The 18,782-nt window shown below is 49.3% G+C and overlaps 1 protein-coding gene across 2 annotated transcripts in view; it reads right to left on the bottom strand.

The window, feature by feature from the left end:
* The window catches only part of SLC44A1 (solute carrier family 44 member 1), a 78,206-nt gene that overhangs the window by 19,579 nt on the left and 39,845 nt on the right, over positions 1–18,782 (bottom strand). The window contains exons 8-10 of one of the 2 annotated variants that reach the window (XM_061564623.1): positions 6,384–6,523; positions 5,587–5,773; positions 3,546–3,572 (exon numbers count right to left, since the gene is read on the bottom strand). In XM_061564623.1, the coding sequence (XP_061420607.1) occupies positions 3,546–3,572; positions 5,587–5,773; positions 6,384–6,523 (354 nt within the window). The remainder of the gene's footprint in view (positions 1–3,545; positions 3,573–5,586; positions 5,774–6,383; positions 6,524–18,782) is intronic. The other variant, XM_061564632.1, reaches the window with a different exon arrangement.

Genomic DNA, 18,782 nt, shown 5'->3' with positions numbered 1-18,782 from the left:
ACCTGAGAGGCCGCAGCAACGGCGGTGGAAAAACACAGGCCGAGAAGTCTTAACTGCTGTTGCCACAGACTCGTAGCTCGAAACACATTAAGCGCTGTCCGTACTTTGTGCCATGAGGAGGTCCATTGGGTACAACTACCCCACTCGGGTCAATGTGCCCCCCACTCTGCTTAAAAGAGCAACATGGGGGAAGAGGCTCTGAGAGCCAGTGGTGGCAACGCAAAGTGTCCCCGTGATGGGCACCGGTCGTTCTATGAAACAGACACCGGTGATTACTCGCGAAGGGGTGCTGCTCAGTTGATCAGGACGAGAGGTGCCGAGCTGTCAATGGTGCCACGTTGGCGAGACATTGACTACCTCGCCTGGTATAATACAGGAGGTCGTGGGTTCGATCCCTACCCTGACGCCGGTTGTATATTTGGAGCTTGCGTGTTCTCGCCGGGTCCTCTGTTTTCCCCTCCACATTTAGAATCAACGTGCGTTTAAGAGTATTAGGCTGCTAGAAATTGCCACGTGAAAAGCCACTTTGTTGAGCTATCATGGCTCAAATGGCATTACTTGGTAAAATAAAAATAGTTTAGTTTGAGTAATTCCTGGGATTTTAATTTCCAACGATCTGGCCGAGAGACATGAACCTCTTACATCTCCACTTGACGGGTAATATCGCCGTCAACACTCGGCGCGACCAATTTATTTCCGCAATTCTAGAGACGGCGAACGTACACGACGATTGCAACACGCACCAGGTGCGTTGTTTCCAGCCCGTGCGTATAATCTTGCAACGAACGTTTCAGCAACTCTGTGCAATCTGGGCACACGGCCAGCAAAAGGGACGGCTACTCTGTTTCACTTCGTCGGAGGTCATCGAAATCGCCTTGTCGCCAGCAAGCGAAGGCGGCGGGCGCGCACACGCTGCCCCCGAGACCTTACAAACAAACAAAAATCACTCGCTGGAGAGCGAACGGCTTGGGAGAAGGCGCATTTGTTAACGTTTTCGCCAAAAAACCTGCCTATTAATTTGACCAGCAACAGTTCCGAGTGCTTGGGAAGCCTGGATGGCGAGAGGTTGTACCAAACTAGGCCCCACGTGCTTCCCGGAGGCGAAAGCCAAGCCACCGGAGCGGCGAGACCACCCGGCCTCGCCGCTGTTCATTAAAAGCCGAGCGGAAGCGGTTATCGACTGGTTATTGGCAGACAGTGACACGAGCTGTTACGAGGCAAGCATTCCGCGACGGAGACTCGGAGGCGACGACCTCTGTTTTTCCTCGTTTCATTTTTTTTTTCTTCGTCAGACAAGAGGTGAATCTTCTGCCCGTTGGCCCAGAACCGACTTGGTCCAGCTTTGCGAGGTTGAACGAGCTGTGGCTCCGATTCGTGCATTGATATAGAGGTTTATGCTAATGTGTGCAGGAAACACAACGTGAACATCTCTACCAATGAGTAGTGTCATGGCAAGGAAGGAAACCGCATTAATACACAAATTGTATAAAAATGGTCAGAAGGTAGTGAACGCTCTTCTTTGGCGGAAAGATTCAGTCAACCATCATGTGATTCACCATTACACCAACACATGCCCGCCCCATCTGGAAGAAGCATTATTAAACTGGGTGCAACAGTCACAAGACAACTTACACAGCAGCTGTTAGTGAGTGAGTCACAGGACATTTAAAGGCACAACCACGGAATTCAAACTGTCGCCAACGCGACCCCGTCTCAATGCCAGCTTCAGGGTGTGCGTGTCGTGTTCTGAAAGCCTTTCATCAAGCCCGCACGTTTGATGAAGAGCTCAATGAACTGAACATCGCACATCAACGCGTTCAATTTAAACAGACGGCGACGGGGGCAACGTCAACTCAATTAAAACTTCCGTGACCGTGCCTTTCAGATAACGGGGGACGGCAACTCCAACCCCCATCAGCCTAGCAACAGCTCATCTCTCCAGAACTACAGCCAACCATCGTTTGACCAATCAAAACCCACACGAGACCAAATAGACGTCCAATGACACGGTACGTGTCTCACAACGTAGCGTTTAGCTCGCTTGCGGCATTAAGAGCGTGGGTGGCTGGCAGCGACGCACGAGGCAGCGCCGGGCGCACGTTGGCGTCGAGAGGTGGGCACTGTTCCTGGCCTGGCAGGCGTCGAGTTCTCCGTCGTCGCTTCCTCAAGCTGGGCGCACACCCGAGCGGACTGAGAGCCCGACGACTCGAGAAAATAAACATCAACCATTGGAACCTCATTTGCCAGTAAAAATATGATAATTGTTTTTTTACCCTTCTATCTGGCAACAAAACTGACACCTTTTTTACAAGGAGTCATGTTTGCATAGACCACAATACCTGCAGTCATAATGCAAAAAAAAACATAACTCTGATAATGTGCACTGTCCTTGAAGTTGATTGGTCCACACCCGAGACAGCTTTCCTTAGAGCCTAGTCTCACATGGGTTGGACCAGATGACGCCAAAAGGCGCACAACTCAAAGACAATGCACCATCAGAGTATGAGAGCTCGGGGTAAGCATTTACACCATTGGAACTTCATTTGCCAGTAAAAATATGTCAGTTTTGTTGCCAGATAGAAGGGTAAAAAACCAATTATCAAATAAACATCGTCCGCCCGATGCTAATCGAGGACCAACGCCACGGTGGCGAGGAGATGTTAACTGCCTCGCCTGGTACACAGAAGGTCCTAGCTTCGATACCCGACCCTGACGCCTGCTGTATATAAAATGGAGTTTGCGTGTTTCTCTCTCTCCCTCCATGGTAGCGTGGATTTTTCTCCGGGGTCCGCCGGAGATGCTCGTGAATTTCATGGATTATATTGGACAAAGAAAAACCTCTATATATTTTTTCATTAATAACCTAAAATAAGTACCTGAAAAAATATACTAAATACATGAAAATTATCATAACACTATCTCTCATCACTTCACCTCTCACCACTTTATCTCATCACAATCTCTCTCATCACTTTCTTCTTTCCGTCTCTCTCTCTCGATGACCAGTAGTTGGCGTAGAGGTTCCAGATGCGATTCAAGGACAGCCAAAATTGCGGATAGATCCAGTTCGTGAATAACGGGGGAGTCCCGTATAGCTTCCGGGGCGTTACCTGGTAAGATAAATAGTTTGTTCGGTTGTCTGGTTCGTTTAAGTGCGCAAACACCCACTGGTGTAACAACACCCTGTTCCGTCCATCGTCATTCCTCCAGTCGTGGTGGGGTCAATGCCAAGGTTGTGCGTCCAACTTCCGAGCGACCATTACACATGCACACGCACCTCGCCACCCAACGCCGGGGTTCGGAAACCCGGCTGACCCGCGCACGCGAGGATCAACCGACTCCTCGGCAGCAGACGAAAGCGACGTGCAAATTGCGAAGTCGCACGACACCGCCCGCAGACAATACAACAGGCACGCCAGCACGCAAACGGACTTTGCGGGCATGGGCGGGGCGAGCGTGACGCTTGGTGGGCTCCACCGACGACGTGAAAAATGTGCCCCCCCCACCCCCCGTTTTGACCACCCCCTCCAAGGCTTTCAACATACCTGCCGGGCCAGGTGCCGCAGGAACCTCTGAAATTCAACAGAAGCAGTGTGAAGGGGGGGGAGAGGCGACAACACAAGAGGGCATTCGCGGCAAATGCCCAACAATCAACGCGGGAACAGCACTCAACGACGCCAGGATCCCCCCCGCCGCCTCGCAAGCTGCCTGCAAAGTGGAACCTCGCACAATTACACGGCGACGTATAAGACCAGCCTAGGTGCCCAGTTCCAAATAATGTTTTTATTATTATTACTACCAAAACGAGTCACAGCATCTCCCTACTCGTAGAAGAACGAGGAGGTGTTCATCTCCATTTGGTGGCCCTGAGCCGGTGGTGGAAATGCCACGTTCCCTTGGCGGGGCAGTGTAGATCCCTGGGACCATCAACTTCATGAGGAAGCCACTGGAGCGGTGCACTTTTAATTCTCGATTGAAAACTCATTTTCTTTTTTTGTGTTTAATTTGTTGTTCTTCCTCCGATTAGCGAGGTTGGCTACGTAACGGTGTGAAAGAAGCCCAACATACGTGCAACTTATTGACATCCTAACAAATGTGGTATACCCATAGCCGTGCGACGAATTGACCTGTGACCTGGATTGAAGTTTCCCAACATCCGATCGTGAGAATAGCACATTCCCCCACAGCAGACGGTGACGGTTGAAAACGCTCACTTTAAAAAAAAAAATTATGGTTGAGGTTAACGCAAAAGGCGGAATCGTAAAAAAAAAAATCGGGGCTGGGTGGGAAATTGCGATTGGCTTGAGGACCCTCGACACACATTCGGAAATATGACTCGGGACTATTGGCCAAATAGGCTTGTAGCAAGTCAACAGTCAGCTGTCGTGTCTTGGGAGGGTAGAATATCAACACACGACTCAAAAGGCGCCAAACGGAGATGAGCGGACACTCTTGCGCGCTCGTTTGGCAAACAGAAACTTTCAATGCGGCATTGTTTGTGGCGCGATCGTCGATGGTGGACGCGAATCGACCGCACATTAGCGGCTCATCGCATGCCTCGTCGCTCTTTGGGGGCCTGACCACCCCGTCTTGTGAGAAGTGTTAAGGACTTGACGATAATCACCGGCGCGCACGCACGCACGCACGCACGCACCGAACGACCAGATCCAAGAAACATACACGTACGTCGTCACTTGAAAGAAGCAGAGGTGACGGAGGTCGAAAATAATTGTGCGCTTTCAACATTGCTGGAGTTGCCAGCATGGGTGCAATAATTGTACGTGAAAATGCATCGCAGTTTCATGCAGAGAAGAGAACAAAAAATACCACCTCAAAAATAGCAATGATGCCATCCCTGGAAATGTCAATATTTTTTGTTCAAATTTTGAATCACGCTGTAATAAAAAGCCTCTGTAAAAGATTACTTTGTATTACCACGCTCAACCCTGGTGGGTCCGTGGGTGCACGTTCTGTTGGGACATGGTCGCCACCCTATTGTTGCAATTATTGCGAAAATTACGCGAAATACAAACTAATGTTTTATTACCCAAACTGTCAATGTTTAATTTGCGAGTTCCCTGTAAACTTTGAGTTGGCGGGTAGAAACTGCATTCGCCTAAGGTCGACACAGCAATTTTGATGCTAATTTTATTGACCTCAGAGGAACGATTCGTGAAGTCATTCACCCAAAGTGGTCTTTTATAATTTTGCGACGTTCCAATTGTTGAGTCAAGTAAACCCCCCCGGGGGCACTGTCATCAGCTGCAAATACAGCGGATGACACGCCTGGGGCTCTGCGTGTCAAACGAGCAATGGGGATGACCTATTTCTGTCGTCCGCCCTGAGCCTAGCGTTAAAACCTAACATTGTCACGGGGGCAACCCATCAAGAGAATGACCGCCTCTGGACTTCTCTGCAGTGGCGCACTCAATGCACCAAACCCCACAGCGACGATGGGCTGGGTCCAAAGATAAAATGCCTGAAAGCAAAGTGGTTTTGAGACCCGGCACACGGCCTTCGAGGAGGGCGGAAGTGCAAAGGGCGTGCGGGGGAGGGAGGAAGAGAGGGAGAAAGGGAGGGAGGCACCTGCAGTTCCCAGGAGCAGCAGCACGGCTATCCAGTAGACCCAGAAGATGAGCAGTGCTATGAAGGTCCACAGGGGCTGCAGCATGAGTAGAGGCATGTGGATGAAGACCTTGCCGGCCGTGTGGAAGAGCGCGATGGTCAGCTTGACGCGGGACCTCAGCACCAGCATGATCAGCAGCAGGATCACCTGTACGGACCGGGAGAGAGAGGGAGTTCGGTTTCAGGGTTTTTTTTTCAATGTCAGTGCACGTGCGGAGTGGTGGGAGACCCAGTTGGAGATCCCACTCCGAGCTGGAGCTGTGAAAAACTGCAATCAAGAGGAGGAAGTTGCTTTGGGTGGTATGTACTGTACGCACGTTGAACTTCTTTCGCACCATACGTAGCGAACCGTGCTCATCGGAGGTGCTCATCCAAAGTGCGGGGGGGGGTCAGGACAAGGACATGCGATGGAAAGTGATGTGAGTTCCTGACCTCCGAGGGGCTGGGAATTCCGGATCCTGGGTGCCTCGCAAACAAAAGCCCGGTGATCACCCCCAGATTAGATGGATGGAGAGCACAGCCCGTCGTTGAGAAGGGGGGGGGGGGGCATGATTGGCAGATCTCAGAGATAGTGGCGATTTGGATTGTAACAGCGGTCTCTGACGAATGGGATGGGACATCTGTGTAACGATGCGATGGCGGTGATGGGCCCTCTGGAGGCCAGATGTCACCCGTCGATGTAAGCGTTTCCGCTTTGGCAGCGGAAACGAAAGGAGGTCAAGGAGGCCGACAGCTCTGCTACGAGTACGGACGCTTACCGTGAAGACGGTGGCGATGATGGCGTAGATGAGGAGGCCCTGCTCGTTGCTCTTGACGATGGGCAGCTGCGGCAGCGGGAGCGTGGTGTTGCCGGACGTGCGGTACTCGGCGTACATCCACCACAGCACGCCCGTCCCCGCTGGGAACACAACGGCAGGCACGGTCCCGTGAAGGCGCGTCGCCGGCATGGCCGCGGCGTGCCACAGGCACCCGCCGCAGGCGCCCGCCACAGGCACCCGCCGTTGGCACGGCCGCGGCGTGCCACAGGCACCCGTCACAGGCACCCGTCGCAACGTGGCAACTGCGGTCACGGTTTCGTTCCGCTTGGAGCACGGCTTTCCGAACACCCCGGCCTTTGTGCCCCAGTGCGGCTCAATTTCCCATTGCTCCCACCACAGTCTAAGTGCTGCAGTTGTTTTGTTTTCCCCGTGCGGTCCGAAAAACTACGCCCGAGAGGCTGTCTGCCCGAGGAGATGGAGTGATGAAATCAGTTCGAGTGGAGACAGGTGGATTATTACATAGCAGGACCGGGAAAGTTGGCGGTGGCCTTCATCCAGCAGTGGACTGACCATGATTCATATTAAAACAACAAAAAACTACCTTGGTGAGAATGTGTAAGTCTGGAGCGATGGAAGTTTGATGTCCCTGGTTTAGTCACAATGGTTTAGAAAAAAGATCAGCTTATTACCCTTTGTGCGCGGAGTGTGGCGAGTCTCCTTGGTTAAACAAATGGCGGTGGAAGTGTAACACTGCCAACAGTAACAACCAATCAGGACACAGCGAAACCACTGACCCCGTCGACCCACTCGGATTATTTGCTTCTATAATTGCCGTGCATAATAGTTTTATTGTCGACCTTTGCACCCCCGCGGCTGTTAAACTTCGTAATTTATTATCATTATCATCCGTCTTCCCACTTGAATACAACTCGCATGGCTCAACATTTAATTTGCTTAAGCAGGTGAGCACTCGGGGAGGGGAAAACGGGGCAGAGTCTAATCCATAACTGCAGGTTTTTTGGGTTAGATCGCGTGAAACCCAACACCAGCAAACACAGCCAACTAGTAAGGGTTGTCACGTAAACAGAATGTGCCAATTCGTTCATAGTTCATCACAGCGGTGTGTTGGAAAAACAAATCCACAACATTTGCAATCTGAGTACGATGTTTCGCCAGTAATTCCAACTAGCATCATCAGGCGACAGCCAGATTTGTGGGTTCACCCAAAACGACAGAAGCCAAACAAACAAAAAATGCCCCAACGAAGCAAAATGTGAACCGGGACAAAAAAACAAACAAGCGGTGACTCACGAGGGATCTAAAATATCACACATACAAAAAACACAAACAACAACAATAACAAAATCGACGTCACGAAGAATGAATTCCTTCGGTGCAACCAGGTCAACTCGGGCAGATAATTTTTAGACTCGAGCATAGCAGCGATGAGAACAGACGCGGGGTGACTATTGAACTAACATGTGTCTAAAACGGGACTCTTGAATATCCGCACTAATGACGGCCGCGGATAATTAAAAATCGCGGATAACCCAAAATATACATTTTCCGCGGATCTCTATGCCAAAAAGTATCGGTCGACCGATCACACTTCCCTGCTCCCGCGCAGTAAACTCAGCCCGCTAAGTGGACAGCAGCAGAACCATGCCAATCAACATCAATCAAACTCTGCACGCTGTTGTAAATATATGCAACTACTGTACTGTAGAGGTGATCATGTGGATTTCGGATTAACCGCAGAAACACATTTGTTCGGCTGAAGCACGCGACTTGTGATAAACATTTCCAAGTACAAGAATGTACAACTGCTTTTAGATGATTCATTTGGGCTTAAGGGAAAATCCACAAGTCATTAATTCATGTCAAAATCGCAGGTGCGCGGGTTAACCCGCAAATTGGATAAACCGCACCCGGACAATCGAGTCTACTGTGTATCAATGGGTGACCGACTCGCGCATCCCCCATTGCTAACGATGACGCGGGGTCACGGGCAGGCGTCTCGGGCCTCCTGTCATCCTCAACGGTCCGACAAACAAAAAGGGACCAGGCGGGTCCCCGATGCCGCACGCGGAAAAAGCGACAAACCCCAACGGCATCTACCCCTAATTGGTAACGTGACATTTCAAATGCCGTGACCCAGCAAATTTTTTTTGGGGGGGGGGGGAGGGGAAAAGTGGGATGATGACTGAACCTGCAGAATTGTCTCCGTAGAGCGAAAGGGGAGAGAGAGAGAGACAGACAGGGGGTTTCTTTATCAGCCAGATTAATCCGAACTTATGCACGTAACCTTATTACTGTAAGCCGCTTTTGAAAAACGGGTCAGGCGGTGGAGGGGGGCGGGGGTTGTCCTTTTGCCAAGCCCATTATGGTTGCGCTCAAGGTCTGGCCCCAAAGACAAAAAGATCCCCCCCGTGTAGCCTTAACAGACTGTTGGGGCAAGTGCTGTTAGCGAGCACCTATGAAGGCCGGCACGGCACACGAGGGGGTGGGTGGCCAGCACCATGCCCGCCCGCATTTGTCTCCCTAGTGGCAATGTTTACACACCGCACCAGGTACTCATCTTAGGCTGTCTCGACCTAGGGGAGGCCCTGGACCGGTTCTGATAATCGTCACCGGTGTTCGCCATGAGAGGGAATCGAACTCGGGTCGCTGGGTTCGTAGCACAGCACACTAACCGCTACACCGCCGCCCACACACACACGAATGGAAGCGGTGAGATGAGAGGCAACGGGGCTCATTTGAAGTTACACAATACCAATGTGGACATGCCGGGGACAATTCAACTGTTGTGAAAACAAATTGTTTGACTGCAAATGTTATGCTGTCAATTACGGTAATTGGGTTAGCTTCATCCGACCGCTTAAAAATATCTCTTCACCTTCTGCGTTGGGTGATATTATTCAATGATCGTAAATGCTTTTTCACAGCGATCTGAAGCCTGCGATGGATTAATCGCTGCGATGATTTGAACGTTACACGTTCGTTGTCAATAATCGGGTTTCACAATGAGAACAATGCATACAAATCACTCTTCAAATAACTCTTCATCTACCCACAAACGGCTCACCCGAGTTCCACGCAGGATTCCCTCGTCATTCGGGAGGAATGCCTTCTGGAGATGCTCGCGAATCGGACATTTTGCTGATATAATATTGGCCTTTTGAATGAATTACCTTAAATACGTAAATAAGATCTTAATACATGAAAATTATCAGCTCTCATCACGTTCTCTCTCGCTCTCTCTCGATGCAGTCATGCAGAGTTCCAGATTGCGATTCGCGGCTAGCCAAGAATAATGGACAGCGAGTACGTGAATAAAGAGGAAGTGCTGTAATTCTTAAGAGCTCCCGGGTAGAGAATGCATAAGCAGTTTCTCTTTGACAGGCGCACACTGGTTTTTACGCGATGGCACTTCAAAAGATCGTGCCAGGAGAAGGCCTCCATACGAAAGCGCAGAAGTTTACATCCGTTTACGGGGCACCTTACCATCTCTGCAAGAGCTTTATCTTTAAAAACTTTATCTGCAAACTTTAGCAATGCGTCCGATGCACAGCCTCTGTTGGATGCGTACAATCGTTTGGCTCCGTGACCACCAATTCTCCTGTTTTTGTATTATCTGTGTACGCAACTGGATAATTGATGTGCAGCGTTGTGGGATGCAATTGCATGAATGACGATCAATAAAATGAAATTACTATTACAACAATGACAAATCAGTAGAAGCTGGATATAAGCACACCATATCAGCAGTCCTCGTATAAGCAACACGTGCTTATACCAGGACATGGTCAGGGAGTGGCAAATGGCAACTTCTGGAACAAGTGTTGAGGGGTAGTTACGACGTCATGTCCCCCTGGGGTATTGAAGCCGAAACCCGTGACGTGAGCGGGGTCGTCGTCGTCGAAGCCGGGAACGTGAAAGGGTAGAAGTTGGGACCCAGGGTAGGGAGGAATTAGCACCAGGCAAGGGTGGCTACTTCACCCGGCCGACCGAGTTGGCGGATCCCTCGGTCGGTGCCGAGGGGAGAGCCCGGGTGAGCCGGGGTGGGGTTTCGGGATTCCCAGTAGCCTTCCCCCCTGGGGAGAAATATAATAGCAGTCCCACATAAGCGTCAGCCCGTAATGAACTTGGCGTCGGCCCTTAAGAAGACCTGCCTCCGCGTCGTGGTTCGCACCTCAACACAAGTACACTACTCTTTGGTTTTGTCGGTAAAGTCACGTAGGTAAAAAATAAAATAAATTAAAGCAACTAAATTAAATCACGACGTTTCGGGCGCAACACTAGCGTCCTTCTTCAGGTGGGGACAACGTAGCGAAAGCACAACCGCTTAAGTGTGTCTAAGAGATGGCTGTGACGAGGAAGTTATATAGTCGCGGGGCATGGAGGGAGGGGCGGGGCATGGTGAGTGTGTGGGCGGGCTGTGGACTGGGAGGCAACGATGTGAGGAACGGGGAGGGCGCTGGGAGGGAACGCATGGAGTTCAAACTGAAGCTTTGTGATGTAGGGGCGGAAGTAGATAAGAAAGCTAAGATTAAGCAGCCTTTTGATTATGCTGCCGGGGGGTAAATTAGAAATCTAGAAATAAGTAACCTACTTCAGATGTCAGCACATGGCTGGCCTGGTTCTCAGTGGGTATGCGCTTATAAATAGCTACCACTGTCGCCCGAAAGATCTAAACGAAATATGATCGTAATTACAAATCTCGAAAAACATGCCACCCAATCACCATCGACTCTCAGTAAGTTTTAGCCGACTATCCAATTAGTCTGCAGCTGTAGCTTGACAAAACTCAAATGTTAAAATCGCTTTACCATGACAGGACTGGCAACGTACCCAGACGAAGCGCGTGACCCGTTTCATATAGGGAACGCTAAGTGGGCGGAAGTTGTCAACTACACAGGCTACAGAAACGTAAACATACGCCAGTTAACACCGTTGCATAACCGACACGTTGTGCCATTTCATTCAGCCACAGTCACACAAATATACGTGGATGATTCACAATTCGTCGCTGTTAATTAACTACACCGCCTGGTGTGCAGGAGGTTCGTGGGTTCGATCTCGACCCCGACGGCTGCTGCTGTATATTTGGAGTTTGCGTGTCTCTCTCTCTCTGTGGTCGCGTGCATATTTCTTCCGGGCCCTCCGGTTTTTCCCTCCACACTTAGAATCAACATCATGCGTCTATGGGTATTGTGACTGCGACTATAAATTGCCATGTGATAAGTCACTGGGTAGAGCTATCATTTGCGGCCTGGTCAATTCTGAAAGCGAGCTATAATACATAGCTCAGTGGGCCTTACCTGGTAAAATTACATTTTTCTCGGTTTAGTTTCTTTCCCACGATGGTTGGACTTGTACCTCGATGATTTGAGTGAGACTTTTATTATGGAGCGACGTTGTTTCTCAAAGGCTACCCGCCAGCCAAGGGATAGGGGGCGACACATCACGCTACAGATTTGCCACCTTTCCTCTTGTAAAAGCTGACAACGGCGGCTTTGGCTTTCGCTTGTGGTCCGTCACCACTGTCCGATATGTCGAGGAAACATAGGAGTGATCCGTCCACCCCGCCGCCTCCCTTCAAGTCCCAGTAACGTTGGCATTTTATTTATAATTGCCAGCGGAAGCACATTCGATTTCTTATCGATGTTAATTCAAGGAGGTTCCCGTTTAAAGAAACGTTGACATTTCGAGACCAGCACCCTGGGAAGTTTCGAGATCCGCCTCCGGCAGTGATTGAACTCAATCCATTATCCTTGCATGGGGTAGCTAAAGTATCAGCGCTTTGTGGGATGTCAACGGCTGTTGTTCTACGTGTCGAGGAGTATTGTGAGTAACCAATGAGGTGTTGAACAGAAGGAGGTGCGAGCAGGGTTGACAGCCAAGGATGACGTAACGTCACGGGCGGCGCAAGGGGCCCCTTCGGGAACAAAGGCGGGTCCGAGCTGGGGGGTGGAGCCGCCCAAGGGGTTCTTAAGGGGGACCACCCCCCGTGACGAAGGTGAGGTCGTCGTGGGGAGCCAGGGTAAAGATCGGCTGCAAGGGGTCTCTCCCTCCTCGTCGCGGAGTGGTGTTGGCTGAACCCCCCGCTCCAGGCAGACGAGTGAAAGTGAAGCCGAGGGTAGGACCCAAATGGTATTCAGTGTGTGGGGTAAAGGACCAAGAGAGAGTGCACCTACACTGGTGTGAGCGTAGGATGTCGAGTGCGACAGTGATTTAGTAAAGGGCAACAACCCTTGTAGTACTCCCCGTCTCCGCGTGGTTCTACTGCACAACTTACGGAACAGACTCGCCCCTTGCCATAGGAATGTAGATTTTCTAACACTGGTGGCTGAAACCACCACTTTAAACCTTGACATATTTTGAACGAGTGAAGATAAAAAAATATTTTCATGACGGGGGACAATCGGCGACGAGGCTTCCGAGCAGAACACATTCACCGCGTCACACGAAGCCGATGAAACGACCGCAATGTAACGGACGTAAATAAAGACGGGGAAAGTGAGTCATTTTCAACTCGGGCGTGCTAAAATTAATGACGCTTAGTATCAGATCTACTTTTGGTTGTCCCCCGTAAAATCTTCCTTCGCTGCTCGTCACGCTGCCCTGCGGCTCACGGCAGACCGTCTCCTGTCCGCTCGCCATCGGACCGCGACTGTCCTTGCCAGGCGTTGTGCTCAGTGCTGGCAGCGTCCCTCCCCCGCCGCTCCACCTGGAACGCCATCATCTCGCTGCACGCTTGCAGCACTCTGCGGCCACTGTCATTCGTGAGATAATGTGCGCCGTTGTGAACCCGCACAATTATGATTATTGCCTTTATTTGGCATGGCGCTCGAGTCTCTAAAATACTCGAAACATTAGTCAACAACACGGCCTTAAAAATATGACGAACTTTTCATGCCGTTTTCAGTTATCTAGCCGATCCCCTGCTGGCATTTGCAGCATCCATGATGGGCAACGCGCTCGTCTCTCTCAGGTCTCAGGGCCGTCACGGTGGCCAGGAGATGTTAACTACCTCGCCTGCTATGCAGGAGGACATGGGTTCGATCCCAACCTTGACGCCAAAAAATTTGAAGTTTGCATGTCTCTCTCCCCGTGGTCACGTGCATTTTTCTCCGGGCCCTCCGGTTTTCCCTCCACATTTAGAAACGTGCTTTTTAGAGTATTTGGCTGCTATAAATTTCCACGCTATAAGCCACTTCGTTGAGTTGTCATTTGTGGCTAGGTCACGTCTGAAAAACATCTAGCAGGCCCGGTCTGGAAAAATAAAAAATAGTTTCGTTTTAATTTGGCTTGCTCTGCTCTTCCTGCATTTCAATCTTCCCTCTAATGCCGTCTTCCAATCTTGTTTTCACAACCTCTTCCCACCGCAGACATCAAACGATTATCTTCTCTACAGCTACTTCTCACGATACACCAAAAGTGGCTCCCGTTTTCAATCGTGTGCAGGAGTGTGCTCTTCTGTTTGAAAATCCTTTCATGTACCGACTCGTTTGTACTTTCTGCTCTCCGGGGAGTGTGAAGTATGAGTCTGTAGCATCACATCTACACATCATTCTATTCTTGGCTCATCGCTTTTCTTCACTGCCAACGATTATCCGTCCGTACAACAAAAGTGGCAAGACAGTTGAAATTACAAGTCCCAGTTTTCATTTGTTAATGCTTTGTTCCTCCAGATATTTATCTGTGTCAAGTTAACCCTTGCCATAGCTCGTGTTCGTATGTATGTTGAACTTCTTTCGCACCGTACGTAGTCAACCGTGCTAATCGGAGGTGCAGGGAAAGGACAACAAACTAAACGTAAAAAGCAGTTCCAAACAAATGAGTTTACAATCTAGGCGATGATTTAAAAGTGCACAGCTCCAGTGGATTCCTAACGTCGGCAGGAAGAGCGTTCCACACGGCCGCAGAAGCGCATCTGAAAGCGTGCGATGAAGCGACCATCTTGGTTTAATAGTTAGGCAAAAGCCGCTGCGTGGATGCCCACAGTTTGCGTGATATTGGTTAATGCTCCTTGACGAGATCCGCAAGGTTGTTTTTTGGTGCAGCTTGCTTGGATGTTAATTTCCCACCACAGGTACCTAAACCTACTCCTTTGAAGGTTTCACTTTCTACAGTAGTAGTTAATTTTTCATGCACTCCCGTGTCAATTGGCCTTTTCACAGTGCGGAATACGGTCCCACGTTTCAACAGTTTTTTCTCTTGGCTCTTAGGCACACCCAGTTAATCGGAAAATAGAATTCCAGATCGGATGTCGTCCAAAAATATTGAGGCCCAGACTGGATCCCACTGAGGCCAGGGATCGGTACACTCTCTCATAGAAATAGAAAGTTTGGAGGGAATACTGCAAAGAAATGTGCAGAGCACCGCGAGACACGGGGAGAGCTGTCAACTCTGAGACGAAAGCGAATTTGGACCACCACCAATTGTAAAGACCCGCCGACATTCTAACTGCTCGCAAGTCCCCCACTATAATTTGGGTCTTTCGGTAAAGCCGCGTAAGTAGAAATCGAAACGTAGTGATATTTATTATTATTTTTTTTCTAATCTACGTGGCTTTACCGAAAGACCCGGAGAATATGAATTCCTGCAGTCACGAAAGCTTTAAGTCAAGTCCCCTACGTCGCGAGTGGGGGGGGGGCAGCATGTCTCACGCTCCTCGCCTTCCCAGAACCCAGGAGGCACCGAGTTCGGACTTCGTTCCACGCAATTTCTGTACCCCCCCCCCCCAACCCCCGCAGCCCACTTCATCCCATATCACGCTCGTGCTTTTCAAATTGAAAAAAAAACCCCAGCAGCAAATGAAGAGTTTAAATAATTGGACGTAAGAGGAAATTAATTAACTAATAGTCAACATTGAAATAAGCAGGTGAGGTTGTTATCATACATACGATTTGTACAGAAACTCTGAACGGAGGAGAATGGCCATTTGATTCAAGAGTGATCTTCAAACTGCTATGAAAGGAAGGGAACATAAAACTGAGGCGGGGCGGGGGGACAGGGGTCACGCTACCGCTCACCGACACGATCAAAACACTGCTGAAGGTAACGCGGACGGCAAACGACGAGAAAAAGAAGATAGTGGTGAAACTTGCAGGAGTTAGAAATGTTCTAGGAAGTTACTCCAAGTTTACTCAGCACGGAATCTATCTGGGATGTTCTGGAAAATAGGTAATTTTCTATACTTTTTAGGCTAAGCAATTTCGAAATAACACTTACTACAAAAGGAGCAAAAATTGTGTTAGTGTAATTATCAACTCTTTTATAACCGCACACCTTGCGCAACACGGGAAGTGCTCGAGAGCGAAGGCTGGCGAGTGCGTGTGACTGCACTTACTCGCTTGAACAACACATTCGCTCACAGAAGAGCCTACTGTGAATCTAATCCACATCGGAAACACTCGAGTGGATGGGGCAAGTGGCCGACATCAGATTTAACGACGACGACAAAAAGTACGCACTGCGATGGGATGGAAAGGCAAAGGGGGGGGGAGGAGGTAATGAATTCCCGAGTCTGTCGGCGTGGACTGGGAGGAACAAGGCAAACCACTTCGCGTGGCAGGGCCGGCGAAGCGCGAATTCGCGCGGCCGAGAACAAGGCGGGCGAGTAAACGCGGACGAATTTGTTCTTTGTGCACGCCGTAGAGCAAGGCTCCCCGACATGGACTTTTCTCGCGTTTAATCCTCAGACGAGCGGCGGCGGTGTTACGTGTGTGTGTATATCTTATATTTATATAGCGCTGTTATGCAAGGCGCTTTAAAAGGGTTATGAGCAGTACAATGAGTGGAGCTAAAGGTGATACGGTGATGGGGTATGGGGGAGGGAGGTTTAGTGTGTATGGGAATTACAGTGGGTGCCTAGGGATAGAGGATAAGATGGGGCCAGGGAGAAGAGGCGGGAGTCTTGAGGGAGGAGTGGAAAGTGGACAGGGAGGGTGCTCGCCGCTTCATGTGGAGGGGAAGTTTGTTACAAGTGCAAGGGGGCAGAGAGTAGGGAAAAGGAGCAGAAACGGTGGATGGTGCACAAGGAGACGGGGAGGAACGGTGAGCAGTAGGAGGAGAGATTGAGAGTGGAAGCGGGGCACGGTGAGGCAAGGCCATGGAGAGATTTAAATACCAGCTCAAACAAACGGTGATGCGCTGCCGGTATTCACTCACAAGTTTGCTTTCACTTCGGCAAAAGTTTATAAAGCCGGTAAAAAGAAGCGTAAGTCATCCCTCTAGCGCTGTGACTCCTACCCAAAAGTGCTGTCACAATCTGTCCTGGAAAAAGAGGTTTATATATTGTTTTATTTATGTGGCAGGGTTCAATGGATACAGCAGTGCTCTGACAATCACTGCCTGGGGGCGGCTGCTGCTATGGGTACAGCGGTAACAGCTCACACCCCGGGGCAGCGCTCAGATCCGATGTGTCCAATTACGCGAGTATTTGGACGTATTGGGGGTACGCCGGTGCAACGTAACACACCGGTCCTCGTAACGCAGTCTGACGATGTTGCCGTTGCCCTTGAGCGAGCTGCAGACTCTCCATCAGAAGTTGCACTTAAAATTCGGCAGCCGCTTTCCCCATTCGAATGTGCGACGCCGCGAGTGGTAATCTCTCGATGCCGCCATCCGCCAACATAAATGACTCCGGGAATGAATCGAGGAACCGTCCCGACCAAGTCTCGGGCAAGAGGAGTCTAATCTGCCTTTGGAGCACAGAGCCAGTCATCATGGCTGGAGGCTGCTATACGGCGACAGACTGCGAAGCTTCCTCGTGTGTTTAGCTGCTCATAACCGTTCGTCTTCCGACTGTTTCGACATCACGAGAACCGATTTTGTGACGCACCATCCACCACGCAAGATTTTCTGATGGGGCTGCGAATTGCGGGGAAAATAAAAAATTGTTGCACGAAAAGTGATTTTTATTTTTTATATATACCGCACACCACCGGTGTAGAACCGCCAACACGTTCACTTGCCCCAACACCCTCGAGGATGTTTCCCATCGTCAGTGGCCACTCTGTGAAGCCTACAAAACATCAAATCTGATCCATGTACTCCTGAAAAGTATGCTTATGAACATATGTATAATAAAAACAACACAATACAGTTGTTCGTTGATCGATTAACGATATTTCGATAAACGATCTTCCTCCCAAAGGGGTCCGGCCCCACTGTTTCTCTTCACGATAAGTTTACGATATCACGCGGGCCCCGTCAATTTCGGCCAATCGCAGCTCCCCCAAGTGGAGTTGGCAGACCTTGGCCAATCAGCGACGCCATTTAAGCCAAAAATCTTCTTAGCCGAGAGTAAGAACTTGTATTTTATGCTCTATGCATGCAGATTTTTACGTTCCATTTATTCATTATTTAACCATGTTTTTTTATTAACATTAACGCTTTAATGTTTTTATAACGTGTATTTATTAAAATTGCATGTTTGAATATTATAAACTATGTTTTTAGGGTGAAAAAGGCCAACTTCCGATCGTCTTGGAACAAATTAAGTCTTTAACATGCAGTTCCCGTATTTGATTAGCGGTAAATTACCTTAACGATGGTTTTCGTGGAACCAATTAATATCGTTAACCAAGGGAACGCTGTATTGGAGTCTGCGCAACAATCCAGGGTCCTGTTTTGTGTGAACAGCACCTCGTACGATTTTCTTACTCGTTTTAAAATCCTCTCGGTTTTTAATAAATATCATTAATCGATGGGCGCGTAGTGACTTTAAGATGTTTCTTGTTCATGTTTTTGTTTGTTGCGGTTGCACCCGATTCAAGAGCCGAATGGCTCACAGGGCTATACCAAATAAAATGATATTTCGATTTAAAGCTTTCGTGACTGCAGCGGATTCCTCTTCTTGGTTCTTTCAGTAAAGTCACGTAGAAGGGAAATAATACAATATTTTATTATGTTTTATTTTTAGTATTTCCCTTCTACGTGACTTTACCGAAAGAACCAAGATGAAAACTGAAACTCTCGGTAAGCTGCTTTCAGTTGATAACTGGCAAAAAACATCGTATACTCTCACACACCTTTGGATTTTTATGAGAATATACGTTCAGGAAAGAGCCTCTATATCTAGCATTGAGCCTAGTTTTATCAACTCAGCATTGAGGATTTAGAACACATCAGCATTGGGCATTAGTCAAGGCATTAGGATCCTATTACAAACCTCATCCTGATTAACTCACTCGGCAAGCAGAAAATAGTTTGGCCTTCATGGGCAGCAAACCCCTGTTCAGTGAGACTTGTGTTCAGGAAAATGTACTGAACAAATACACCAACAGTCAAATCGAATCAATCCTGGATCAAACAGGCAATTGAGCAGGGCAACGTCGGCTCGTGGGCCTTCTGCTCTGGATGGAAATTCCACGTTGCTCTGAGGAGGGG

This window comes from Lethenteron reissneri, chromosome 4 (genome assembly GCF_015708825.2).
Source record: "Lethenteron reissneri isolate LAM-NWPU_2019-01 chromosome 4, ASM1570882v1, whole genome shotgun sequence".
In the NCBI taxonomy this organism is placed as follows: Eukaryota; Metazoa; Chordata; class Hyperoartia; order Petromyzontiformes; family Petromyzontidae; genus Lethenteron; species Lethenteron reissneri.
This window is presented reverse-complemented; position numbering and strand designations above follow the sequence as displayed.